This window comes from Martes martes, assembly GCF_963455335.1.
Source record: "Martes martes genome assembly, chromosome: 8".
Lineage (NCBI taxonomy): Eukaryota > Metazoa > Chordata > Mammalia > Carnivora > Mustelidae > Martes > Martes martes.
Genome location: NC_137895.1, coordinates 67407940 through 67433364, shown reverse-complemented (window position 1 = coordinate 67433364; position 25425 = coordinate 67407940). Strand labels below are relative to the sequence as shown.

The 25425-nt window shown below is 38.7% G+C and overlaps 1 protein-coding gene across 1 annotated transcript in view; it reads right to left on the bottom strand.

Annotated features, from left to right (window-relative positions):
- ITPR2 (inositol 1,4,5-trisphosphate receptor type 2) overlaps positions 1–25425 on the bottom strand; it is a 485801-nt gene that overhangs the window by 370155 nt on the left and 90221 nt on the right. The window contains exons 5-9 of the mRNA XM_080811707.1: positions 24626–24784; positions 18647–18745; positions 18288–18371; positions 17841–17987; positions 12830–12925 (exon numbers count right to left, since the gene is read on the bottom strand). Of these exons, the coding sequence (XP_080667833.1) occupies positions 12830–12925; positions 17841–17987; positions 18288–18371; positions 18647–18745; positions 24626–24784 (585 nt within the window). The remainder of the gene's footprint in view (positions 1–12829; positions 12926–17840; positions 17988–18287; positions 18372–18646; positions 18746–24625; positions 24785–25425) is intronic.

Below are 25425 nucleotides of genomic sequence, written 5' to 3'. Positions count from 1 at the left end.
AATGACCATCCACTCAATGCATCTGGTTCTGCACAGAGCCCCCTTGTCTGGGGATAGTAAGGAAGGAAGGAAAAGAAAAACAACATGGGACAGATTAAAAACCATGTTATAAGGGGAAATTATTTTCTCAGAGTCTTTCTGAATATCTTCTACGGTAGGATGCAAAATCAACTTTCAGGAAACGGCTTGCCATATTCAACAAAGTGTAAGTAAACATTTCCTCTAGGTCAGGACAACAGAATAAAATGAACAGCTGAAAACATAATACAAATGACATAAATAATAATATACAAATATAAAGAATTATAAAAAGAAGGATTTCACTAAAAATGAAAACGCAAATACAAAAATTAAACTCCATTTTGGCAGCAATAAAAGCACAGTTGATGCTGCAGGTAATGAGTGATGCAGAGCATTAAAAAAAAAAATTGAATAGCCAGCCCTCAATATAGAGGAAACGTATGAAGAAATAAAAATTAGGAAAAAGCAAGTAGTCCTGGGAGGACCAGAGAAGGGCCTATCAATTGGCGGACAACAGGTGTACTGAAAAGGAAGAGAAAATTAGTGGGATACAAGCAATGATCAAAGATAATAGAAAATAAAGCTTTGCTCAGCTGAAGAACTGTGTATGCAGAGGTTACCATACCCCAGGAAAATCCACTAAAATGGACGGACACATTCATTTGAGGACAATAAGCAGAGGAGACAAAAGGGAAAACAATGATAGGGACATAAAATAGAGTCAGAAATTAGATTTAGACAAAAATGCTTACCATGTAACAGGAGAACGGATAAATAAAATGTGGCATTTTCAAACAATGGAGGACTACTCAGTAATAAACACGAGGTACTGATATGGTAAAAAGGCTGGGTCTCAAAGACACAGACAATGGAATACTGTTCAGCGATAAAAAAGAATGAAATGCTGTCATTTGCCACAATATGGATGGACCTTAACAACCCTGTGCTAACTGAAATAAGTAAGAGAAAAACAACTACCGTAAGATCTCACTTATTTGTGGAATCTAAAACAAACTGAGCTCAGAGATACAGAGAACAGAGTGCTGGGTTCCCAGGGGTGGGAGATGGGGCATGAGTGCAATAGGTAAAGGTGGTCAAAAGGTACTAACTCAAGTTATAAGAAAATATGTCCTGAGGATACAATCAATGCCCAGCATGGCGATTATAGTTAACAATACTGTACTGCATGTTTGAACGCTGCCAAGAGAGTAGATCTTTAAAGTTCTCATGCAATAATGATGTGTGGTGATGGCCGTTATCCAGACTTAACTGCGGTAATCATTTCACAATATATACACAAACCAAATGATTATGTTGTACATCTAAACTAATAAAAGGTGATATGTCAGTTATATACTAATTTTTAAAAATATTATAACTGGAAAAGCCAGACACTGTACGACTCCATTTACACCAATTTGAAGGTCAGATAAAACTAAATTGTGGTTAAACTAATCAGAAATTGGGGGAGAGGGAGGTACAAGGGAGAGGAGTGGAAAGAAAGCAGAGAACCCAGCCCAAGAGTCACATGACAGGAGTCTCAGTTTTTTAAAACTGACTAACAAAGGAAGGCAGTGAGGGGGCAAAAAAAGGGGAATCCAGTTACAAGTTGCCCCTTAGTGCTAGGCCAGAAACTAGGCAGATTTGAGGCAGGACTTTTTCTTTGGAGATATGTATCTCAGGCTCCTTAAGTTCCCTTGAATTACAAATAAAAGAATTAATTCCAAAGCCAGCTTATTCTTGCTTTTGGAATCTAAGAGTGAAAGGTAGAAAGCCAAAATGATAGGGAATTAACTGGCTTCTCACGTACCGATGAATCAAAAACAAGAAGACACACTTTTCTTTAGTAGTCATGACAGATCCAGCACAGTGCCCAGGAGGGGGTTATCTAGCTATTTTAGTCAAGCATTACTGGTTTGCATTTTTAAATTTGTTTTCAATTTGAAGAATTCAGATTTTTTTTCAAATTAAAAAAAAATAGCCATACTAAAATTATAGCTCAATTATTTCCAAAATATATGCAGCATGTTTAGCCACAGATATATCTCATGGTCAAAGCATTCATTCAATAAGCATTCGAGTAGTAGGCCACAGACACTGTGAAGGGAACTTGTGCTGGAAACCATGATGTGTCCTACCTAAACTTGTAAAGGAACAGGAATTAGCATACCTTGGTCAAACACAAAATCATGTATGCCCTCTGAAATGTAAGTTATGTTCCCAATGTAAGTTATGTATCCCAAAGACATTACTTTCTGAAATTCTGTCTTCATATATTTCACCCTCTCGGGTGACTCATTTCAATCCCTAAATTCAATCCCTAAGAGAAGTCTGGGAACTGAACTCCAGGCTCTGCCCTGGGAGGAGATACCCATGAGCTTCAGGAAAGGTCACCTTACCTTGGAACTCAGAGTCCTCATCTGTTCAATGAGAAAAGTCTATGACCAAAGTTTAATCATACTAATTATATTTCATCAAATTTTATATATTCATGTCTTTGGCAATAATACTAAACATGGTGCTGATCAGTTAAGATTTTGCCTCATCTTGTGTCCTTTCGGCTGTAACGTGGGTTTTTTTTAAATAATTAATGTGGGGTTATTGCTTTAGTAAGTTCATTAAAGTGATAATAATAATGAAGAGAAAGAAGAAGAAGAGGAGGGGAAAAAGGAGGAAGAGGAGAAGCCACCCAAATATATCTATGCCTATATAGATTCACCAATATTAATTGAAGACCAAATAAATATATGCTTTCATGTATGTTTTAATTATACTGCTGCTTTCCTCCTCTGAATATAATAAGAGCAGTAATTATTAAAGTAATTAGACTAAGGGTGAGCCAAAAAAACATTATTTCTAAAGAAAAGGAAAAAAGACACGGGCATGTGAGGATTCCTGAATCTTTCAAGACTTTAAAGGAATTATTTCCTTATGTTAAAAAATAAATTATAAATCTGGCATTAGAGAGATAGATAGGATTTTTTTCCCTTTGAGAGACCTAATATGCTCTTCAATCATTTATTCAATAAATATTAATAGAACATCTATAGTGGGCAAAGCATTGTGGCATATGGTATTTTAGCAAAGATGAAGAGAATATGGTCCCTGACCATGAGACAGTACAATCTAGGAAGGAAAATAAGACATAAATACAGTTAGCTATAATACAAAATAGAATGTGACAAGAGATATAAGACAAGAATGAATAATTTATAAATAATATAGGTCAGAGGAAGGAGGGATCTGTGGTGGGCAAATTTAGCCAAGAATTATTCATGGAGGGGCACCTGGGTGGCTCAGTCAGTTAAGCCTCTGCCTTCAGTTCAGGTCATGATCTCAGGGTCCTGGGATCGAGCCCCACATTGGGCTCCCTGCTCAGTGAGCGCCTGCTCCCTGGGCTGCTCCACCCCGCCTCATGCCCTCTTCTCAAATAAATAAGTAAAATATTTTTTAAAAAAGAATTGTTAATGGAGAAGGTAGCATCTGAGATAAGCCTTGAAGGATGGGTAGAATCATAACTGGCAGAGAAAGAAAGGAGTAAAGGATGCAGGCAGTGCAGGGGAAGGACACAGGTAGCACAGAGGTGAGAAAATGACACGTGTTCAGAGAAGACCCATTAACATCATTTATGGAATATTTTTTATATGCTTTTAAAGGTTAATTCATTTCCCCTTACAGTTCTATTAGAAGGTATTCCTTTCTTTTAGGGCATTGGTTGAGCGACTGCCTTCGGCTCAGGTCATGATCCGGGAGTCCCAGGATCGAGTCCCACATCGGGCTCCCTGCTCAGCGGGGAGTCTGCTTCTCCCTCTGACCCTCCCCCCTCCCATGTGCTCTCTTTCTCTCTCCCAAACAAATAAAAATCTCCAATAAAAAAATAAAAAAATTTTTTAAAAAGATCTATTTATTTGTTTTAGAGAGAGAAAGAGCCAGCACATGGGGCTGGGGGGCAGAGGGAGAGAGAAAATCTCAAGAAGACTCCCCTGCTGAGCTTGGAGTATGGGGCTCCACTCAGGGCTCAATCTCACAAACCCCGAGATCATGACCTCAGCCAAAATCCAAGTTGGACGCACAACGAACTGAGCCACCCAGGCACCCCCTAGTAGGAGGAATTCTTCACCCCACTTTATAGATGAGGCCCCTGGGGCGCATCAAGTGAAGTCTTCTGTACAAAGTTATACCACTGGTGAGTGGCAGGGTCACTCAGAAGCACAGATCCTATGATTCCAAAACTCTATCCTTTGGTTACAATACCATGTTACTGCTCTCCTGCCTCCATAAAGAGGAGGGGTGTGATCCAAGGTGGATCCAAGTCAGCCCAGATCAATGGGTCTTTTAAACCATAAACTAATGGGTTTACATCTTCAGAAAGATTTTGAATATCACTGGGAAAGCGTTTGCAAAAACACTACATTAAAAAAATCCTCAACTGGCCATGATTAGTATGAGATGGAGACAGGGGATGAAAGAGGCAAAGAAACCAAGTGAGGTGGTTCTAGGAAGAGGTAGCAGAGCCCTGACAAAAATAATCATGCCGAATATAAAAGAAAAAGCCAATGCAGAAGATGGCATGGAGACACAGTCAGTAGAATTGGAATGTGTAAACTGAGACAGAAAAATATGTTTGCCACAACTCAGGTTTTCAGCATTGCACTAAGAAAATGCACTGTTTGATAGAGAAACGATTCAATCACAGACATATTTATTGAGTTGCAATGGCAGTGGGATATCTGAGATCAAATTCCTGGCCCACTCCAGTCGTGGGTGTGAGTAACAGGGAGACTATGAAGACCAAAGACCCAGTACAAACCCCTGAAGGGAGCCCTCATTTGAATAGCCAAAGAGGGCTAGGAAGAAGTCAAGGAGAGAATGTCACAAGCCAGAAGAGCGAAGTGGCAGAGAAAGAGAGAGGCACAGAGAAAAACCCTAAATAGTTAGGCAGTGAAAACCATGATTATGCCACAATCAAATGAAAGACAAGTGCAACTTTCACCTAACACAATAGTAAGAAGCAGACAGACCCCTCCTAAGTCCACAATATAGGCTCATTTTCTTAAAACAAAAATGTTAGTTTTTTATGAGGAAATGTGATTTGATCAATTTTTATGATATATAACATTAAAATCATCACTTGCATATTTTTTCAAATAATTATATATGTATATGTTCTTGTTTCCAATGCCTGGCATTTCAGAGACAATCTATAATCCGACAACTCTAGAAAAGAAAAGAAGGTAAAAAATAACCTTTATTAAGCGCTTATATGTGCCAGCGCAATTTCTATTTTGATATATAACATTTACGTGTGTGTATGTGGAGGACTGGTTTGTGTATTCTTCCATCATATTTATTTATATATATATGTATACGCAAACATACAAACCACCAACTATGGCTGATATAGTGCATGGAAAACTACCACAGAGATATTTAAAACTATAAACCTAATATTCATAGGATTCTATGCCGATGTACAGGTTCTCAAGTACAAAGTTTTTAACTAATTAATTAAATCCAAAATCTGTTGCATCGTTAGGAAATAAGTGTTTACTGCCATCTGGTGGACGTCTGGCCCATCTACAAATAAGCTAGTTGGCTTTGAAAGAGTAATGATATCTTTAACAAATAAAATTGCTTGCACTATTTGATCTATCTTGCCCTGGGAAGGATCCTATGGCTTCAATAATATCCCAAGAAAGAAAATGTAGAAGCAGTAGATCAGAAATTGTGATACTTGACTTATAATTGCTCCCATGACTATAGAAGAACGGTTTCCTGAGATTCCCATATTATCTCCTTCAAAATGTGATAAAAGTCCTATCCCTCCCATTGATATGGTTGTGAATTCTCCTGCACCAGTACGGCGATACAAGTAAAAGATCCAGGGCAAATGGCCATGAGTGCACTTACAACCGTGCAGTGTATAAAACGCAAAAATTCATGGCTGTTTGCGCTCCTTCCCCTCATGTTACCTTCTCGCTTGTATGGCCCAAGGAAACTGACATCACAGGAAGACAGCCTAACCATATGGCACTGTAAGTGTTCTGGAAGGCATTATCTGACAAAGCCACAAATGGCTTCATTCTCTAATTCACAATTAAATACTTTTTTCCACGTTTTGTCCATGTGCTTTTAGCACTGTATATTTCTCCAAAATGAATTCTGAATTCCCTAAAACAAAATAGCACTATATTTATAGTGCTATTCTTAAATAGCTTGCCATTTACGTGCTTTGTCTCTATAATTAGACTACAGAAGCATCAGCCTATGAAACGGTCTAATTTCCTTTGGATAGTGTCCCCTTCATTTCTCCACAAACAATAGCCTCATTACAGTTTTCTGGAAAACTTGGCCTCCCTGTAAGTACGAGTTAAATTAGAATATCATGTTTAGGAAGTATATGTATAAGTAAAATTTTGAGGTTTTCTTTTCTCCTTTGTGCTTAGATTTAAGATTGCAGCCCTTTAAACTCACTGTGAGCTTTAACATGGCCATAATTTAAACGTTACACAAAATTGGTGCTCTCAGATATGCATGCATGCTGGAAATAATTGCAAAGGAGATGTCCCAGTGACTAAATGAATGTCCTTCTCTACACTGCAAACTCCCAAAGGACAAGGACCAAGTGTTCATCACTTTGGTTGTCTTCACAGTATCACCTCTTCACAACTCCATTGCTTCCATGAAATCAAAACGGTGCTTCCTCCCAGTACGCAGTCAGTAAATGAGTGCTGTCATGTTGGTGTAACATGAGTCAGGGTTCCTTGATATCGGCACTACCAGCATTTGGGGTCAGACCATTCTTTGTTGTAGTGGCTGTCCCGTGTCCTGTGCTTGGATATTTCTCTGCACCCCTGGCCTCTACCTACTAGATGCCAGTAGCTCCCTCTCCCCAGTTCTGACATTAAAAATGCCTCCAGACCTGGTCATATAGCCCCTGGGTGACAGGATCACCCCAGGCTAAGAACCACTGGGGTAGATAAAGCAACGCAAGCCTGCCATTGAACCCAAAGACTGTCCTTACCTTGTGTTTGAACTTTGGACAAAGTAAGTCACCTCTCTGAACCTGTTTCCTTTTCTATAAAGTAAAATGATTGGATTTACAGCCTCAGTCTCTCTCCCTGATTCATCCATTAGATTATCTAGTATTTACTGAATATAAATCCCGTGTACAAGGTATCCAGTGGTGAACCCCTGAATTCCAGCCCCTCACGGCCTTCAGTTACCTGGCTTACCAAAAAATACCAGTGCTGGATAAAAACGTAACCATAATAACAGTAGAAGTAGTGAAAGTAATAATAAACAACACGACTCCACATTTTTTGTCCCCTTCTCAATGGAAGTGAGGGGACTTCAGAGTTACTGAATATATTTTATGTGCGAGGTGCTGAACACTCCGTATCTTCCTTAATTCCAAAATAATCCCATGTAATATATACTATCATCTTCTTTACACACAAGGGAACTGAGGTTCAGAGAAGTTAAATATTTGCTTTAGGTCAGATAGATTGTGAGCAGTATACATGGGATTTTTTTTCCCCCCACTACACTAGGTTTTCTTTGCCACGCTGGCCAATATAAACACCATACCCTCAAAGGCAATTCAAGAATTACATAATCCAATTTACCAGAAATGCCTCAGGCACATTAAAATAATATTTCAAATTATCAGTATGTGTGTTGAGAATGGAAAGGCTGAGGGAAAAGGGTAATGCACTGCCAGATCCTGGTCCTCTGACAGGAACTTCCCTTTAAGGCAAAAACCACTCTGTTCTCATCTTGTTTTTTTTTTTTAATATACCTTTAAAAACCTATCTAATAGGACTGTTTTCCCTTTATTACTGTTCCTGCTCCTTCAAAGCCCTGATATGAAAAGTCAGTCCACCCCTATTTCCGCTTCCTGGCTTCCTTGTCATTCCTCTACCCTCTGGATTCTGGTTTCCACGAAAAATGCTCTCAATCACAAATGACTGTGTTCTTGCCAAATGCCATAAATACAGTGTGTTCCAGACCTTTCTGGTAGCACTCTCTCCTTTTTGAAACTCTGTCCTCCCTTGCTTGACATTTGTGATTCAAATCATTGGATTTTCCAGAGGCTTCTCTGATTTCTCAGGCTCCCTGTCTGTTGTCCACCCTTGAAAGATGATGGTCCCCATAGTTTCACCATCAAACACCTTCTCACTCTCCTCATACTGCCTGATGATCTCATCCGTGCTGATGCTGGTCGGTTGAGCCAATCCCCAAACTTCTAGAAGATGCGAACCCTGTGCCTATCAGGCATTTTCACCTAGACATTTTATAGCACCTCCAATCAAACGGAGTCAAAACTGAATGGATTATTTCCTCATCAGTGCTGCACCCCTTCCCATTTTCCCTGTATTGGTGAATGACATCATCTGTTCTCCAAAGCCAGATTCCTCCAATTCCTTCACCTACAACATTCTACGGATTACAACTCTATTGCTTCCATGTCCAAAAAATGTCTTCCCTTCCCCTTCTTGCCATGACCAATGCCACTCCCTCCGTTCAAATCCTCAAAATTCCCTGAAGGTATCAGACCTCTATCTCCTCTCTGGGCTCCCCATCTTAGAGGCAATCCCTTCCAGTTGCTAAGGCTCCAGAGCAGCTCTGTCCACAGGAACTTTCCTGGTGCTGATGGCAATGTTCAGAATCTGCACCATCCAACATCCTGAAGTTACTGAGCCACTTGAGATGTGGCTAGTATAACTGACAAACTGACTTTTTAATTTTAATGGTATTTATTTTAATTGAAAGAGCCAACATATGTCAACGCAATTGTAGAGTGGTTGTCCTTAAACACAAATTTATTGAGAACACTGCTTTTTATGCTTTAAAAATATAACCAATTCTCCTTAGCTTAATAGATACGGCCTAAAAAAATCAGCTGCCCTACATGTCTGGCCCTACTACTCCCCTCCCACCTTCCAGCACCACTTCCAATCTCACACAGAGTCTCACATATGTGTGATCCACATATGTATTAGCCATATGAAACTAGTCTGTACAATAACACACACCTCCTTGCCTTTGTAAATACTGTCCTCACTGCCTGAACATGTGTTCTCACACACACACACACACACACACACACACACACACACACACCTGCCTTACCCATCCACCAAGCAGCACCTCCTCCAGCCTCCTGACCATTCCTTATGCCTCCTGGGCACCTAGTGCCTCCCCATAAGCACATCACTCTTCCCATTGCTATAATACACTTATCACACTGTACTGAGAGATCCTCAAGGGTAGAAGTTAGATTTTCTAGGGACATCACCGGTATCGACCAAATGTTTACAAATACCCGTCCAGCCTCAGCACCCCCCTAAGGTAACTACTTCAAACCTTATTCCTCCTACGGATTAGATCAAACCCAAACCTTTCAACCTAAATCTTTAAGCAAAGGGATCTGTCACTAAGTAATTCCTTTTAGAACCCCTTTCCTTGAGCCAGACTGCCCTTTTTTCATTGTCTGCATATGATGTGGACATTCTACAACCCTGTCTGTGTCTTCGTGGCAACTTCTACAATGGTTGTCCTTTTGTTTCTCTACCCACCTGTGATTATTCCTTTTTTGGAGAACCAGGGACAAGTTCACCACAAGCAAGAGTCTTCTTTGGCTAATTTCCTGCTAATTTCCTGCTGACCTAGCTCCACCTGACATGATCCTACCCGCTGACCATCCCATGGCCATTCACTGTAGACCGTCCTCCACTTCCAAACCAGGAGGTCAACTCTTTGAGGGCAGAGACTTACCCCTCTGCTTCCTTCTCTACCTGCAGCATTCTCCATCATGCTCTGCATTTATCAGTCACTTAAAAAGCATATACTAAAGATGATATGAAATCTTAAAGGGGGTGTCTGCTGCTGCTCTGAATTCCAAAAATAATTATTCCCAACTCTTGCATTTCTAACTTCCTACCAATGTGTGTCTTATTTTTTTAAGAAGCATCTAGATATTAAAGATAGAACTAAAAAAGCAAAATAAAAGCCATGGAGCCTTTTCTCTCCTTTGAATAAGGGTATAATACGAGAAAATAAGTAAGACTAAGAAGTTGCAAAATCCAAATGTTGGGAATGAGTTGGAATTAAAGACCTAGGCATTTTTAAAAACCAAAACAATAAAAGGATAAACATTGTGTTTTAACTGTTGTCAGAGGCTAATTTCTACCTGTTGTGGAACTGGAACTAGAAATCAATCTTTTATCGCATGACAACAATGACAATAACTGTGATTTTGCCACACCTGTAGACGGTTTCACACCAGTAGGACACACACATCCTGTGATGTGACTACACCAGGATCTTACCTGACCTTAGCCAACAAATGAAATATAAAACCCTAACCCTTTCTCCAAGAAAGGAACAACCCTAACCTAACTTATGGATGCCAGTATTTTGAGGGTAAGATTTCTCTTTTGATGGTAGAACACTACACAGAAGTATCCATTCTATTTTACTAGTTAAAACCAGTAGAAAATAAATTCCTAGCTTTCCATTTTCAGAGATGTATTTAACGTTTAATTCTCCTTCTCTCACCCTGCTATAAAAAAAGATGTTATCTCAAGTATTAAAGGTCAAAGAAGAGCTCCTCCAAGTACACCAGACTTTTTAATGGACAAAATAGCATCTGGCATTTAAAGTCATATTCTCTAAAGACAGAATAAAGAGTCTTTCAAAGTCTTTTCAAGGAATGAGCTGCTTTCTATTTCTCAGTTTTTAATAAATTCCTTTATATATTGAGGTCTTAGATCCTCATTAAAGCTAATAAACAATTTAATTCTTAATAATCCAGTCATTTGAATGTGTCAATGATAAAGTTTTAATTGCAGAAATTAACCAAGAAACTCATAATGTATAATCATGTTGGTTTTCTATAGAATGTCAGTAGTTAAAATAGCCATTGATTAAAGTAAATTAAGGAAGAGTCACTAATAAAAGATTCAAGAGAATTTTGATACTAATTTCTTATCTTTTATACCACAACAAATAGACTTCTCTGATTCTTATTTTAAACAAGATTCTCCGGCTTAATTTTGCATCAAAGTGTTATTTTTCAAAAAAGTTACTTCAAAACATTCATGATGTAAACAGGCCATAAATTGCAAGGCTATATTTCATTTATTTGAACAGATTCAAAAATAATAAGTCAGATATTTATAAAAGTAAGAGTAGTCCCTATTTCTCATAAAAAATATAACCATGCCAGCATCACTTCCTGGATGCTTACCATGGCCCACATGTCATGCCAAGCATTTTACCTCATTTAATTTTCTTCATACTTGTATTATATAAATGTTGTGATTATCCCCATTTTCCAGAGGAAGAAATTGGACCTTAGAGAGACTAATTTGCCCAAACATGGCTCCAAATGCCACTCAGATACAAATCCCAAAATCTTCTTCCCATCCTCTAAGCTTACAGAAGCCTGAATGGCTTCTATATACTCATTCATTCATTCAAAAAATATTCATCAAATCTTTTGTAAGTACCAGGCATAGCCCTACATTCTGGGGACACAGTGGTGATATAAAGCAAAAACAAAAACAAAAACAAAAAGAATCCCTGCCTTTACAGAGCATACATTCTGACAGCGAATGTTGAGAAAATAAAATGTACAATGAGTCAGACAGTGGTAAGCACTATGAAGACAATTCTCGCAGGTTAATAGGATGTAAAGGGTAATGGTGTTGAGTACTCAGGGCTCAGCCTGTTTACAGAAACATCCATACCTCTTTCTCATCACTTCTGCTCCCCCCTCCCCGGTTCCTTATCTTCCCTCACATCCAAAACCAAAAGTCAGATAAGGAATACTAAAAATCCTAAGGCCAATTCTGGTTTCAAATCCCAGAGGAAACCTTAAATTGAAAAACAGAAACAGAGTTGAGGAGAGTAGAATGAATCCGTATTTTCATCCATCTAAAAAACAAATATTTTCAAAATTATTTTTACATTGGATAACCAAACTTTAATTAAGTCATTTGTAAAACTTCTATGCTGTTACGGCATAGCTACCTGATTGTCAACATGCTTTTAGTGGAGAAAGAAAAGACCTTTATTTGTTTCGACCATTTTTATTAACAGTATTAGGACAGTTCAGTGCCTCAGGAAGAAATGCCTTTCCTCTCCAATGGTTTGAACAATAAAAGTCATCCACTAGTGAAACCAGGCTCAGTGAAGATGACTGAAACTATCAAGGCTCTACTACACCAACAATGAGTTGATCATGTCTTCAAGGCAGACATTCTGCAAGACTGAAGCTAAATAAAAAAGTCTAGAACAAACAGCATACAATATGCAAATCAGAAACTCTATGGTACCTGACCTTAAAGGAAACCAAGCACCAGCGCTCTGTTGTTACTCTTGTTTTAATTTCTTTTAAGATTCATTTATTTATTTTAGAGAGAGACAGCGTGCCCATGAATGTGGGGAGGGGCCAAGGGAGAGAAAGAATCTCAAGCAGACTTGGGGCTGAGCACCGAGCCCAATGCATGATGCTAAGATCATGACCTGAGCGGAAATCACAAGTCAGACGTTTAACTGACTGAGCCACGGAGGGCCCCCTTGTTGTTTAAATTTTTAAGACAAAGATTATTGCAGTGCTTCAATTAATATTCACACTTTAAGAATAATTTATATGCCAATCCAGATCATGAGAGACAATAATCAAATTTTGCATAATGACTGTTCCGACGAATACAGCATCTTTTGGAGAACCCAATTGCTTATTTCACTATTTCAGAGACAGAGATGTATGTAATAGCACTGTATCCATCAGTCTTACCTCTGCAGCTAGATAGTTCCCAGTTGCAAGGTGTTTAAATCTGAACAAGCTGTTCCATTGTCCAGCACCCCCGCGGCACGGGTCATGGTGAACGACCTACAGACAAAAAGAGCAACGACAATAAAGCCTCAAAGATATTCATGCTGCTGGCAAGCCAGTGCCCACAGTTCATACAAAGCGTTTGCCTGTTAAGGCTCACTTGTCAAATCTAATATATGTTTGCCTGAGAGGACGATATGGCAGAAAAACAAAATCCCCCACAAATGAGCAAGAGACGTAAGTTCACTGACTATGTGCATGCGTGATGCTCGTGCCTTAAATGTGTAAATACAGTCTTACTCCAAGAGACAGGCTTCCCAGGCCAAAACTGGAAATGCTGAGGGGTTCTCTCCCATTGGTCCCTCAAATATTCATTCAACAAATCATATTAAAAGCTTACTCTACACCTTCTTCTAGGCAACAGGATCACAACAATGAATAAGACTAGAGCTTTCACTAAATAAGATCCGGCTAGTGCCACAAGGAAATAAACAGAGTGCGTGACTGAGTAACTAGGGAAGGCTTCTTGAGATGTGGTGATTAGGCCAGGCCACTCTGACATGACATGTGAGCTGAAGCCTGCAGGATAAGAACTAACAGTCACGTAGAGAGATCGGAAGATAGCATTCCAGACAGAGGGAACCACAAATGTCAAGGCCTGAAGCTCTCAACAAACTTAATTATTGGCCCTTTCCACAAGTACTTTTTTATTAATACCATGGCCTTTGATACCTGTCCTTGGAAGTGACCTTGCCCCAGATACTGAGCCACTAGGCTCACTGAGAGTAAAAGGAGAGGCTCTGAAGCAGGCGGCTTGGGGCAGCAGCAAAGCCGACATTTTACTGTCTGAAGATGACTGTGTTTGAGTCCCAGCTCTGCCAACTCCTGTGGTATGATCATGGCAAGTAATTTAACATCTTCAAGCCAGTTTTGTCATGTGCAAAATGATTTTAACTGTTTTGAAGATTAAGTACTAGGAGAATTTTTCATTATTCTCCCCCAACAGGTTACCTTCTTTTTGCTAATGCTGACCCCCACCCCTGGTCGGACTCCTGCCCCAGCCTCAAATTCTGTGTGCTACTACGTATAAACTTTCTTTTTTTTTTTTTTTTAAAGATTTTATTCATCAGACAGAGATCACAAGCAGGCAGAGAGGCAGGCAGAGAGAGAGAGAAAGGGAAGCAGGCTCCCCGCTGAGCAGAGAGCCCGACGCGGGGCTCGATCCCAGGACCCTGAGATCATGACCTGAGCCGAAGGCAGAGGCCTTAACCCACTGAGCCACCCAGGTGCCCCTACTACGTATAAACTTTCTAATGCTTTTGCTAGACTCTAGCTTCTAGGTCTTCCCCTACCCTAGTAGCTCAAACAATGTAATAATTAGGAAAATACTTCAAAGTGGATGAGGTCTTTAAAAACAAAACAAAACCACCATTCCCTGTGGCCAAAACTCTACCCATCTTCCAAGGCTAAGTTCTAAGTTCTCAAATCAAACTTCTTCCACAAATCTTTTGCTAATCACACCGGCTACCCTCAAACACCTTCGGCAAAGGCACAGATACCTCTGACACACTGATCAAATCTATTGGTTGTCTCATGGACACGCACACACATTTTGTGTACAGCTGCTAGAAGTTCACACATAACCGGAAGCTCCCCAGGGTCCCGGACTAAGAACTATCCAAGACACTAGTCGATCTAGCAATGCCAGTACAACTCACTAGGGGACAACTGGACATACAGAAAGGAGGGTGTTTTCATCTATCACAGTGACTTTAGAGGGATGCTACAGGCATTATGGGGCATTGGCTAAGATACCAGATATGCTGTAGGTCACAGGGGATTGAGCCCAAGCTGGACGTTGTGTGTGGCACTCAGGACCCACCCACCCCTCCAAGCGCTCCTCTCTCTGTATCCCGGGGTGGGAAACCTCAGCAGCAGGGTTCTGTGTCCTTCCATTAGGATGGAAAGCAGAGAAAAGTAGAATGCTTCCTCTTCGGGTTCCAGTGAAGGGGTGGCAGCTGCCTCAGGCAGCCTCCTGAAGCAAGGGGGGAGAGGTCTGAGGGCTCAGAGGAGGAGCAGTAGAGACCTTCAGCCTTGCCTGATCTTCCAATAAGACCATGTCCCCTGGGGCGCCTGGGTGGCTCAGTGGATTGGGCCTCTGCCTTCGGCTCAGGTCATGGTCTCAGGGTCCTGGGATCGAGCCCCTCATCGGGCTCTCTGCTCAGTGGGGAGCCTGCTCTCCCCCTCCCCCTCTGCCTGCCTCTCTGCCTGTTAGTGATCTCTCTCTCTGTCAGGTAAATAAATAAAATCTTAAAAAAAAGAAAGAAAGAAAGAAAGAAAGAAAGAAAGAAAGAAAGAAAAAGACTGCATTCCCAACCCTGGTTTTCCCTATCTGGTCCTTCCCATAACATTGAAACCTAATTTTCTACACCAAATACCTCTTTGCCTCGACCACATTCGCTGGTACAGCACACAGAAGAGAAATGTCCCACAGCCTCCTGCACAAATGAACCATTCAAGCCTCTTGTACAAATGAACCACCCACAAATATACACTGGTAACACTTTCACATATAATCGTATTAAAAAGTTTTCATATCAAGTCAGATGAAAAGTCTGATAATTGAAGGGAAATCCACTACGGAGAGGGAAGCTTAAATGAATTCAAGACATTATTTCAGAATTATTAAATAATGGATTCATTCTCTCCATGATGACTGCTTGGTGGGTTGTAGTAGTTACAGTATTTTCGACTACAGGCCTTGTTGGAAAGGATGACAACGCAGTGATAACAGTTAGAGCAAAATCTATAAAACTAATAGTAAATATATGAGAGAAGATTCGCAATTCCTTTAAAAGACTTAGAGCCAAATACCATGTAGGCAGAGACATAGGAAATAAGGGGAACTCACTGTATAGGGAAGTCACTATAGGACTTTTTTATGACTATATTTCTTTAAGAAAGCTTTAAAATTATACCTCACATTATTTCTCTCCCTGTATTTCTTTAATTCTTTAGAGCACAATGATAAGAAATCTATGGTGTGAAAAATACATATTTTAATTATGTATTTATTTGGGGCTGCCCATTATCTTTCACCCTGATAAGAGACATTGTAAGGTAGATTTCTTAGAAGAATATCATGTAGTTTTGGTGATGGTTGTTTTTCCTAAGACTTTCTCAATTCCCTGTAAACCTATCCTCTTGAAGGATAAGGTCTCTTCTGAATGCTAGAGACTGAAAGTGTGCCTCAATATGTACTGGGGTTTCAAGATAGAAAATATGCTTTTTGTACCAGTTTGTCTCTATTCTAAACCATGTCATAATTTAGAGAATCGTTCTGATATTACATTTATAAGGCTCAGCTCATTGGCATAAACATCATACTTCCTCAATTTCTGTTTCAATAGTCTGTAATTTGTGTTGTTATCCCTATATCAATGTTTATTTCCTTCTTTTTTTAAATCATGTACAAATAAGTGCGTTCTGTTATTACTTCCCCTAACATGAGATCATGAGATATTTAAGAACCCACATTTACCCCTGTTCTTTCATTTTCCTGTACTTGTATAGAAGGTCTTTTTTTTTTTTTAATATTTTTTTATTTAATTGAGAGAGAGAGAGTACAAGCAGGGGGAGCAGCAGAGGCAGAGGTAGAGGTAAAGGTAGAAGCAGGCTCCTGGCTGGGCAGAGAGCCCACGAAAGGATTCCATCCCAGGACCCCGGAATCATGACCTGAGCTGAAAGCAGACGCTTCACCGACTGAGCCACGCAGGTGCCCCTGCATAGAATGTCTTCTGATCCTCATTTTCTACCATGTCTTTCAAATCCAAATGTATTCATTCAAGGTGGGTACAAGTATTATATCTACTAGAATAATTATTTACATATTGAAATACATATTGTTTTATTATCAATTATTTATTATAAATAATTTTCCTTTCATGTTTTCTAAATTGGAATTTAGGGATGTTATTAATTTTTACTCATGTAAATCTATAAATAATATTACTACGAATTTCATTTTAAAAAATTAAAGAAGTATCACAAAATACATGCTATAAAGGGGAAGTGATGGGTTTAAAATGGTTGAGAACCACAGTTGTAAGTCTGGATGTCCATTAAATCAAGATGGAACGCGTCGTACATTGGCTTGTTCATAGGTAATTATGTCTATCTTATCTCCTTCATCGTACAGAAAGACCCCTTAAAGAAAAACCCACACCTTATGGGGTGCCTGGGTGGCTCAGTGGGTTAAAGCCTCTGCTTTTGGCTCAGGTCATGATCCCAGGGTCCTGGGATCGAGCCCCACATCCTCTCTGCTCAGCAGGGAGCCTGCTTCCTCCTCTCTCTCTCTCTCTGCCTGCCTCTTTGCCTACTTGTGATCTCTATCTGTCAAATAAATAAATAAAATCTTTAAAAAAAAAAAAAAAGAAAAATCCACACCTTACATTTTCTTAATTACTCTACCATATTGGCAACGTTTAAGAAAAACTTTTTAAAGGATGGATGAATTCTTAACTATGGGTCTCTTCAGCCAATAAAAATGGCATCTCCAGAAGAAACAAATGTTCTTCTCAGTAACTGTGCAGTTCTGATATCTGTCTTCACCAGAAGTGAGTGAAAGTTCCATCATAACTCCACTGCCATTTGAGGCACATCACCTGTGGTCAGATCAGTGTTAACAACATTTCACAATGGATTTTTAAAAAGCAACATCAATCTATTTACTCCCTTAATAGATGAGAGAAGAGAGAGAGGGGACAGGAAAAGAGATGCCCCAGAGAGGATAGGAAAAGGAAGTAGCGACATTTCAAATTCATCACAGTAATGAAGAGGTACAAGTTAGTCCACAAATATTACTGTTTTATGGATTTATCATAAATGATGTCTATAACAATAAAATAATCAGCTTAGTAATCTTGTCTTTTTTATATAAATATTTATTAAAATCCAAACATTATTTGCACACCTCTATTTCCCAGAGCGCTTTAGAACTGGTAGCAGAAGTGGCTGACTGACGCAAGGTTGTCCGAAGGAAAATGTGCTGTTTCTTCTCATATTCATCACAAGTCAGAAACTTCTCTTGTTCTGCATGAAACAGTCTAACAACATCACCCTAGGAAAGCAGGAAGAGAACAATGTATTTCCAAGAAAAGTCAGAACAAATACACATAAGAAGCAGATGTCTCCTGGTTTTGATACTCTGGGCCCTTCTATTACTTACTTGGCTTTTAATGATTATGTACACATGTCAAACTATAGAGAAGAAAACTCAGTCAAACACTATAGTGACTATCAAGGTTTATAAACATCTCCTGAACTATGAATACTAGTGAATACACAGGTTTTACATCCAGAAGTTCAGGAAGACAACCTTCCATTCTTCGAGTAAATGTTCCACATATCACATACTTACTCCTTTTAGTACATCCTCTCGATAGGAACTATATTTCATGAATAACGTGATTTTCCAGCTAGTGTTGCAATTAACAGCATTCACCTATTAATGAAGAAATGTTAAGTTATAAAACTGCAGCTCCATTTTGTACCAGAAATTGTTCCTCCAACTAGTAAAAAAGAAAAAAGATAACTGTGGCCAATTAGGTAGGCACCTCAACACAAATACTACGCAAAAATAGCAATCACTATCTACACAGATCTTAGGAATATTAATTAGCACAATTACGTTCATGAAAACAACAAATGAAGCTGTATGACTTTTCTTCCTCTCATGATAAAAATAGACAAATCCATTTTCTTTCCTCCCGAACTCACCTCCTTGCACCCTCGATTATCGAGAAGCTCTATGTTGCTGGCGTGCAGCGGCTGTCCCGCATTCACGGGCATCAGAACAACTTTATCACCCACGACAATCTAGGAATTAGAAATAAGTTGCAACTGAGACACTGGGCAGAACTGTGGTGCCACATCTGAAGCTAGAAATAACTGCAGGGAAGTCCAGTCACTGACGCCAACACCTTGTCTGGCTTCCGCGCAAATCTTAGTTCAATTCTTTTTCTCTTAGAGTAAAATATTTTCTGGTAAATGATCATATCATCATGTTCCATACTACCTATCAGCCTGGATTCATAAAGCTCATGTGGGCCCTTTTCTCATTAGTCTCCCGTTTCGGTAAGAACTTTTTTAATGCTGATAAATAGGATGTCTCCCCTCCACACTGGATCTTATGCCGTGAGCACAGCAGACGAGCGAGCAAAGCACCTGCCACATCAATCTGCCTACATATTACAAGCACATTAAGTGCAAGCAGAAAGCGTTACTCATTTCTATTATCTATGGGATTAAAAACAAGTCTGTTAAATTTGAAATGTCCCATCACCCCAGAAATACATTAAACATCCTAATGTCATCTGGATTCAGGAAGTGTACAATTAGGTATGACCTTGTAGAAATATGCTTATTGTTTGGTCCTTGAGCATCTGGTTCACTCTTACCTTTCATATCCAATTGTTCTTTAAACTTTGGTGTTCAGTACGAAATTAAAAAAAAAAAATGTTTACGGTAAAAATATTTATCTTGCTAGTTTTCAGTCAGAAGTCCACCTTTTCATTAAATATTCTCTAAAATCTAAATGCCTTAAAATTTAAGTTGGAACAATAATTTTTAAAAGTTGTATATGTTTTACACTATATAGTACACTTGATACCAATATAGCACTATATATTAACTATACTGGAATTAAAATAAAAAGTTTAATAAAATTTAAAAAAAATTTTAAGTTGAATCAAAAAAAATTTTTTTTTAATTAGGGGGTGCCTGGCTGGCTCAGTCAGTAGAACCTGCAACTCTTGATCTCAGGGGAGTAGAGATTACTGAAAAAAATAAAGAAAATACATATAAAAAAATTTTTAGTTGGTTTTGGGAGAAATGATCTAGAGAATTAAATCTAAGTTGATTTTTTTGTTTATGTTATCATTAACAACGTCCAATTTATCTTCAAGAATTTCTATTCATAACTCAAATTGTGGGAAATGAAGTTATGCTTTCTTTTTTTTTCCCCCAAATATTTTATTTATTTATTTGTTGGAGAATGAGAGAACAAAAGCAGGGGGAGCAACAGCCAGAGGGAGAAGCAGGCTCCCCACCGAGCAGGCTCCCAATGCGGCACTCGATCCCAGGACTCTGAGATCATGATCTGAGCCAAAGGCAGATGCTTAACTGACTGAGCCACCCAGGTGCCCCAAAGTTATGCTTTCTTAATGGTAATAATAAGCAGTTTAATTTTAGAGTTACTAGAGTTTCTCTTGTTACAATCCATTAGAAGAATTCGTACTGTATGGGGCGCCTGAGTGGCTCAGTCACTTAAGCCTCTGACTCTTGATTTCAGCTCAGGTCATGATCTAAAGATCCTAGGATTGAGTCCTACACTGGGTTCCATGCTGAGTGCAGAGCCTGCCTGTCCCTCCCCCTCTGCTCTTCTTTGTACTCCCTTTCTCCCTCTCTTTCTCTCTCTCTCTCCGACAAATAAATAAGTAAATAATCTTAAAAGAAAAAAAAAGACTTATTAGTGTAAGACCTATACTCTCAATTCTCATATAGAACTGCTCACCATCTCAGAAATGAAAACTAATATGTCTCTTTGCATATTTCTTACTGAGTATTACACTATATTAGTCGGACAGATAAATGAAAAAACAAATTAGGACTCAGAAAATAAAAATAAACAAAACTTCTCCTCCCTGTATCTTAACCTAGACCAAGGCTTTCAGGAACATAATTTCATATTTCCAATATAAATTAAGCTTTTATGGGTCTACATTTACACATAGTACTGTTGTCACAAACTATGATAAAGATTCCTCAAGTTCACTATTCAAGCAAAGGGAAGTTGTTCTTAGGTTTGCAGAAGTAGCTTCTACCACTCACGGGATTGGTCTCTATTCATCACCCGCTTTTCAAGTCCACCATCAGTCGGGTGCTGGTGCCGGGACTCAGCAAAGCCATCATAGAAGCTCTCTATGCACAGATAAGGGAATACCATAAAGAAACAATGTGAAGGGAGAGGGTGAGGGGGCAGAGCTGGGCTCTCTTTGTGTAAAAAAAGGACGGAGGGAGGAACGGCGGAAGAGTACAAGCATCAGAAAGCTTTCCAGAAGTTTACTGTGGCACAGGGGACAGAAGACACTGGGGAGCTGGAAAAAAGGATATGAGACTTTAAGCAATATATCTTTATATTGTTTTCTATCTTTGAACCAAAATGGATTAAGTATTTTAAAAAAATTAAGTATAAGCAAAAACATATAAAAGTCAATGTGACATAAACATATGTCTGACATCCCCTTCCAAAACACACACCCACACACCCACCCACACACACACACACACACACACACACACACACACACACACATTTGTTACTGCACATGACACCACAGCAGCTCCAACTCTCAGGGCCAGAAGGAAGTCCACGTAGCCATCCATACTATGAATATTGGGACTTAATACACACCCTGCCAGTGCTACACCCAATCTTCCAAGTTCTTAAATAACAACTGGATCTGGTCTACAAGGTCATTCTTATCTGCATCAGATAAATATTGGCCAATGAGCTGCTAAATATAATGATACATTCTAGCTATGTCCTTCCAATTAAAAGAATATTTTTGTTTACACCTATATCCATTGATCTAAGTCTTACTATTTTCTTATAGTTTTCTGTAAGCTTTGGGTCAATCCATATGTAATATTTATTTCAAAACACCACCTGGAAAGTCTCCTACTATATATTTTTAAGAGATCAGCCATATAGCCAAAATGCTCTAAATACCAAGGGTTCATAAGAACAGTAATAACAAAGAGAATCTAACATTAATTCACTCATTTCCAAGTCTTCAGTCTTATTCTTGACAATGGTTACTTGGACTAACCAAGGTGGAAAAAAAAAAAAAGTCTTGTAAATGCAATGGACCAGATGCTAATCAAAAGAAATAAAAAGAACAGATGAGTGCGAAAAGAATACAAAAGTGTGACAAATAGTCCCTGTTCTCAGGGAATTCACACGTAATTAGACAACTTGGTAAATATGGAACTTGGTAATGTGCTCTGAAGCATGTAGCCTGGGACTAGTCCACTGATGTGGTCTGATGCCTTCTGAGAAGCTGTGTATTTAATAAGGAACTTAAGGGTGTCCTCACCACGTCACGCTCACCCTAGTACACAAACATCTTTTAAAAATTCCAATTCCAAAAGCACTTCTGTTGATTCTATGCAACAGCCATGAAGATCCAAGCTGAGATTTTACTGGAAATACAGAGCAATATAATGCCGCTGGCAGCTACCCTTCTTTGGAAGTGACACCTGGCATGGCACTGCAGTAGAAGCCAACACACCACGGATCTAGTCCTGCCTTTGCTAGAATTCCAAGAGATCCAATTTTGCAAAATTATAAAATCTACTTGCTATTTGAAGAGGCTCTTTGTCTAAGAGTTGAATTTTTCTCTTCACTGAAAGAATATCTGGGCTCTTCTCCTTTTTAAAATCTACCATCAAGGTAAAGAACTCATGTCTTCTCAGATCAAGGTTGAAAATGAAAAATTAACTACTCAATCATGGGAAAATAAATGAAAATGAAATATTTATGTACTCTGCCATCCCCAATGACTTTCTAACTACACAACAGCAAACAAGATCCTCCTTACAGCCGAAATGTTGAGGGATCCCTGAATCTATTCTTCCCCAAAAACTATCCAACGCATCATTCTATAAATAGTAGAACCCACTGATTTTTAAAAGAGGCTATGAGCATTTTTCTCCCCAAACTATCATCAGCCTCATTCTTAACATTTCATTTCAGTCACTAAACATCTTATTGGATACTCACAACTTGAATCACAACTTACTAATTGCTTAATAGTAACATGTAATTTTAAAAATCCTTTGAACCTTACAATTTCCTCTTCCTAGCTGAATATGCTTTTCAAGAAAATGAGTACTAATTAAATCACTTGTTATGAAGTGACAGTATTTCCAAATGCCTTCAATAAAATACATTTTAGAATTTTAGAATGATACTGATTGCTAGGGAATGCTACCCATTCCTAGAGAAGAAAAGGAGCACTGCAATACAATTATTTGTGAGGCAAACAGGTGGATTTGGGTGTGCTTATGTTTTCGCAGCAATCTTAATCACACACAACAGCTACGTAGTGGTGAGCGACAACAGTGAGCTGTTCCAGCAAAAAGCAATGTGGAAGGTTGTTGTAGCCATGCTTTATGGAACACAACTACAGAAGGAGGGTTTCTATATTGCACTTCACAATTACATTGTCCATTTTACCAAGACGGAATGCTTGGGCGGGAGGTTCCCCCCACCCCAGTACAATTAATTATTTGAAATAGTTCATTACACTCAACTCTCAGTGATCCTATAAAGGCCTTTGGGAGCAGGGAAAGGACTAGAACAAATAAATAAATAAACAAATAGAATGAATTCATAAAATCCACAGCTAATCAAAAGGCCCTAATTTATCCAATCATTTCCATTACAAGAAAGGGCACCAGAAGACATGGGGTGTTCTTAAACTGCATAATCAGTCCCAAAATAATTGAGAGTTGATTGTAATTAACTACCTACTGAAATTAACATATAGATCATGCTCAGAGCACACGTCACTTGATGCCAAAAAATAAACAGTAGGACTTTTTTTTTTTTTTTAAGGAATCCAACACAAGACTTAAGGTGCCTTACATTCCTGCATGCCATGCATCTCCCAAACCTTACCTAAGGAGGATATCATCAGATCATTTATTAACCAAATTAACCATGAGGCTTGCATCCTGTGGAATTGAATTTGTATTTCAAAATTCACTGAAAATAGAGATTCACTATAAAAGAGGATGTTTCTAGGACAAGAAATATCCAAAACATATTTGAAATGTAATCCAAGTATTAAGAAAACCATCAGAATAATTATATTTTTATCTTGCTTTGAATGTATAAGGTTAAGTTTTTTTAAATCTCAACTCTTTTTCTTGACACCTGACCCAATACTTGTAAGGTATTCAACTTACGAAAGTTATTGGGTATTTATTGAGCATTTCCCATGTGCTAGGAATTGTCACTTGCTACTTTATTACAAACAAAAATATCCAACAACTGATCCTATTGAATCATTTCACATAATTTTTATGTTCCCTACTCTATAAGCTAGTGGAAAATGCTTGAACAACTACTAAAATTTACATGATACAACATATATGTATTCCCAAACATATTTTAAATATTGTCATCAACAAGCAAGTGCCATCTATATAGCTCCTCATACTTCATACATCTTTAAGATGTATAGACCATAAACAGCTGAATACAGAGCCAGTAAATGAAATATCATCATAAGTCACTGTTACTCTCTATTAATTCAAAGGGATAAACAACATTTCCTAAGCATAGCTTTCTCCTTACAACCATGCTCCCTTCAGATTAGGAAAGGAAGCAAACTCTATCTCTCCTTTGAAAGGTTCAGCCAATATTAACATTATTTAAATTCTTTCACATGAATTCCAGCTGGAAGATGATTTTTTAATTAATCTGAATTTTGTCTTTTTATGATTCCCAAGCACAATTTGCACTATAAATAGTTTTAGCCTATTAAAGAGATTACCATAAAAATAATGTGTTGATTGAAAATCACACGTCCTCTCTTTGTGCCTTTGTGCTATCTGGATTCTCTCACTTATTAACAGTTATTGTCTTTAGGAACACATTCTTTCTCTCTTAATTTTATTTTTACATACATTGTCACCCTCACTTCTCAGCTTCCAGAAGGGATGAATATAAAACCAAGACCCTTCATTTCCTGCAGCGTCCAAGGACACACGCATAGCATTCTTCTCCAGTAAAGCAGGTAATCTCTTGTTGACAGTCAGATACTTGTTGCTTTTTATATGCAGCAGCTGTGGGGAAAAAGACATAACTGCCTTTATTCTTCCATGTCCTCTGTTAATTACACGTATGCATTTGTACATATATCTTGTGTCCACATGCTATAGCTTCAAGTGCAGGTTAAACAAAGGTGCTCTTTTCACGCTTCATACTTGCCATCTTCCCAAGCTGACTTTCTCGGGTTCCTCCTCACTTCCAGCCCACGATGAACAGGGCTCACAGAGAAATCAAACCAGAGCACATCTCTGAAAATTTTCATCTACTGATAAATAATAGGATAAAACCAGGCTTCCCAAAGGAGACCAGGAAATGCCCTGAAATCAAATTCTCTCCATTCTTGCACAGACACATAACCAGAATAGACTAAGAAAAATAACCAAGAAGCTAAAATAATGCACCACCTCTTAGTGTCATTAACTATCCTTGCCACGGACAGCCCTACTTCTTCCTCTGTGAAGAGGCGGGCTTTGCATCCCACATAATTCCTGCAGGAGGACACTGATCCTACTCCCTTCTCAGATGAGCATAGGAAGCACCATTTCTCAGACTTTTTGGACGCTGTGGACAAAACCTTCCCAAGACTTTATTCCACCAAGCAAGAAAGCTAAAACAAATAACCTTTCCTGTCTATTATGACAATCATTGCAAAACA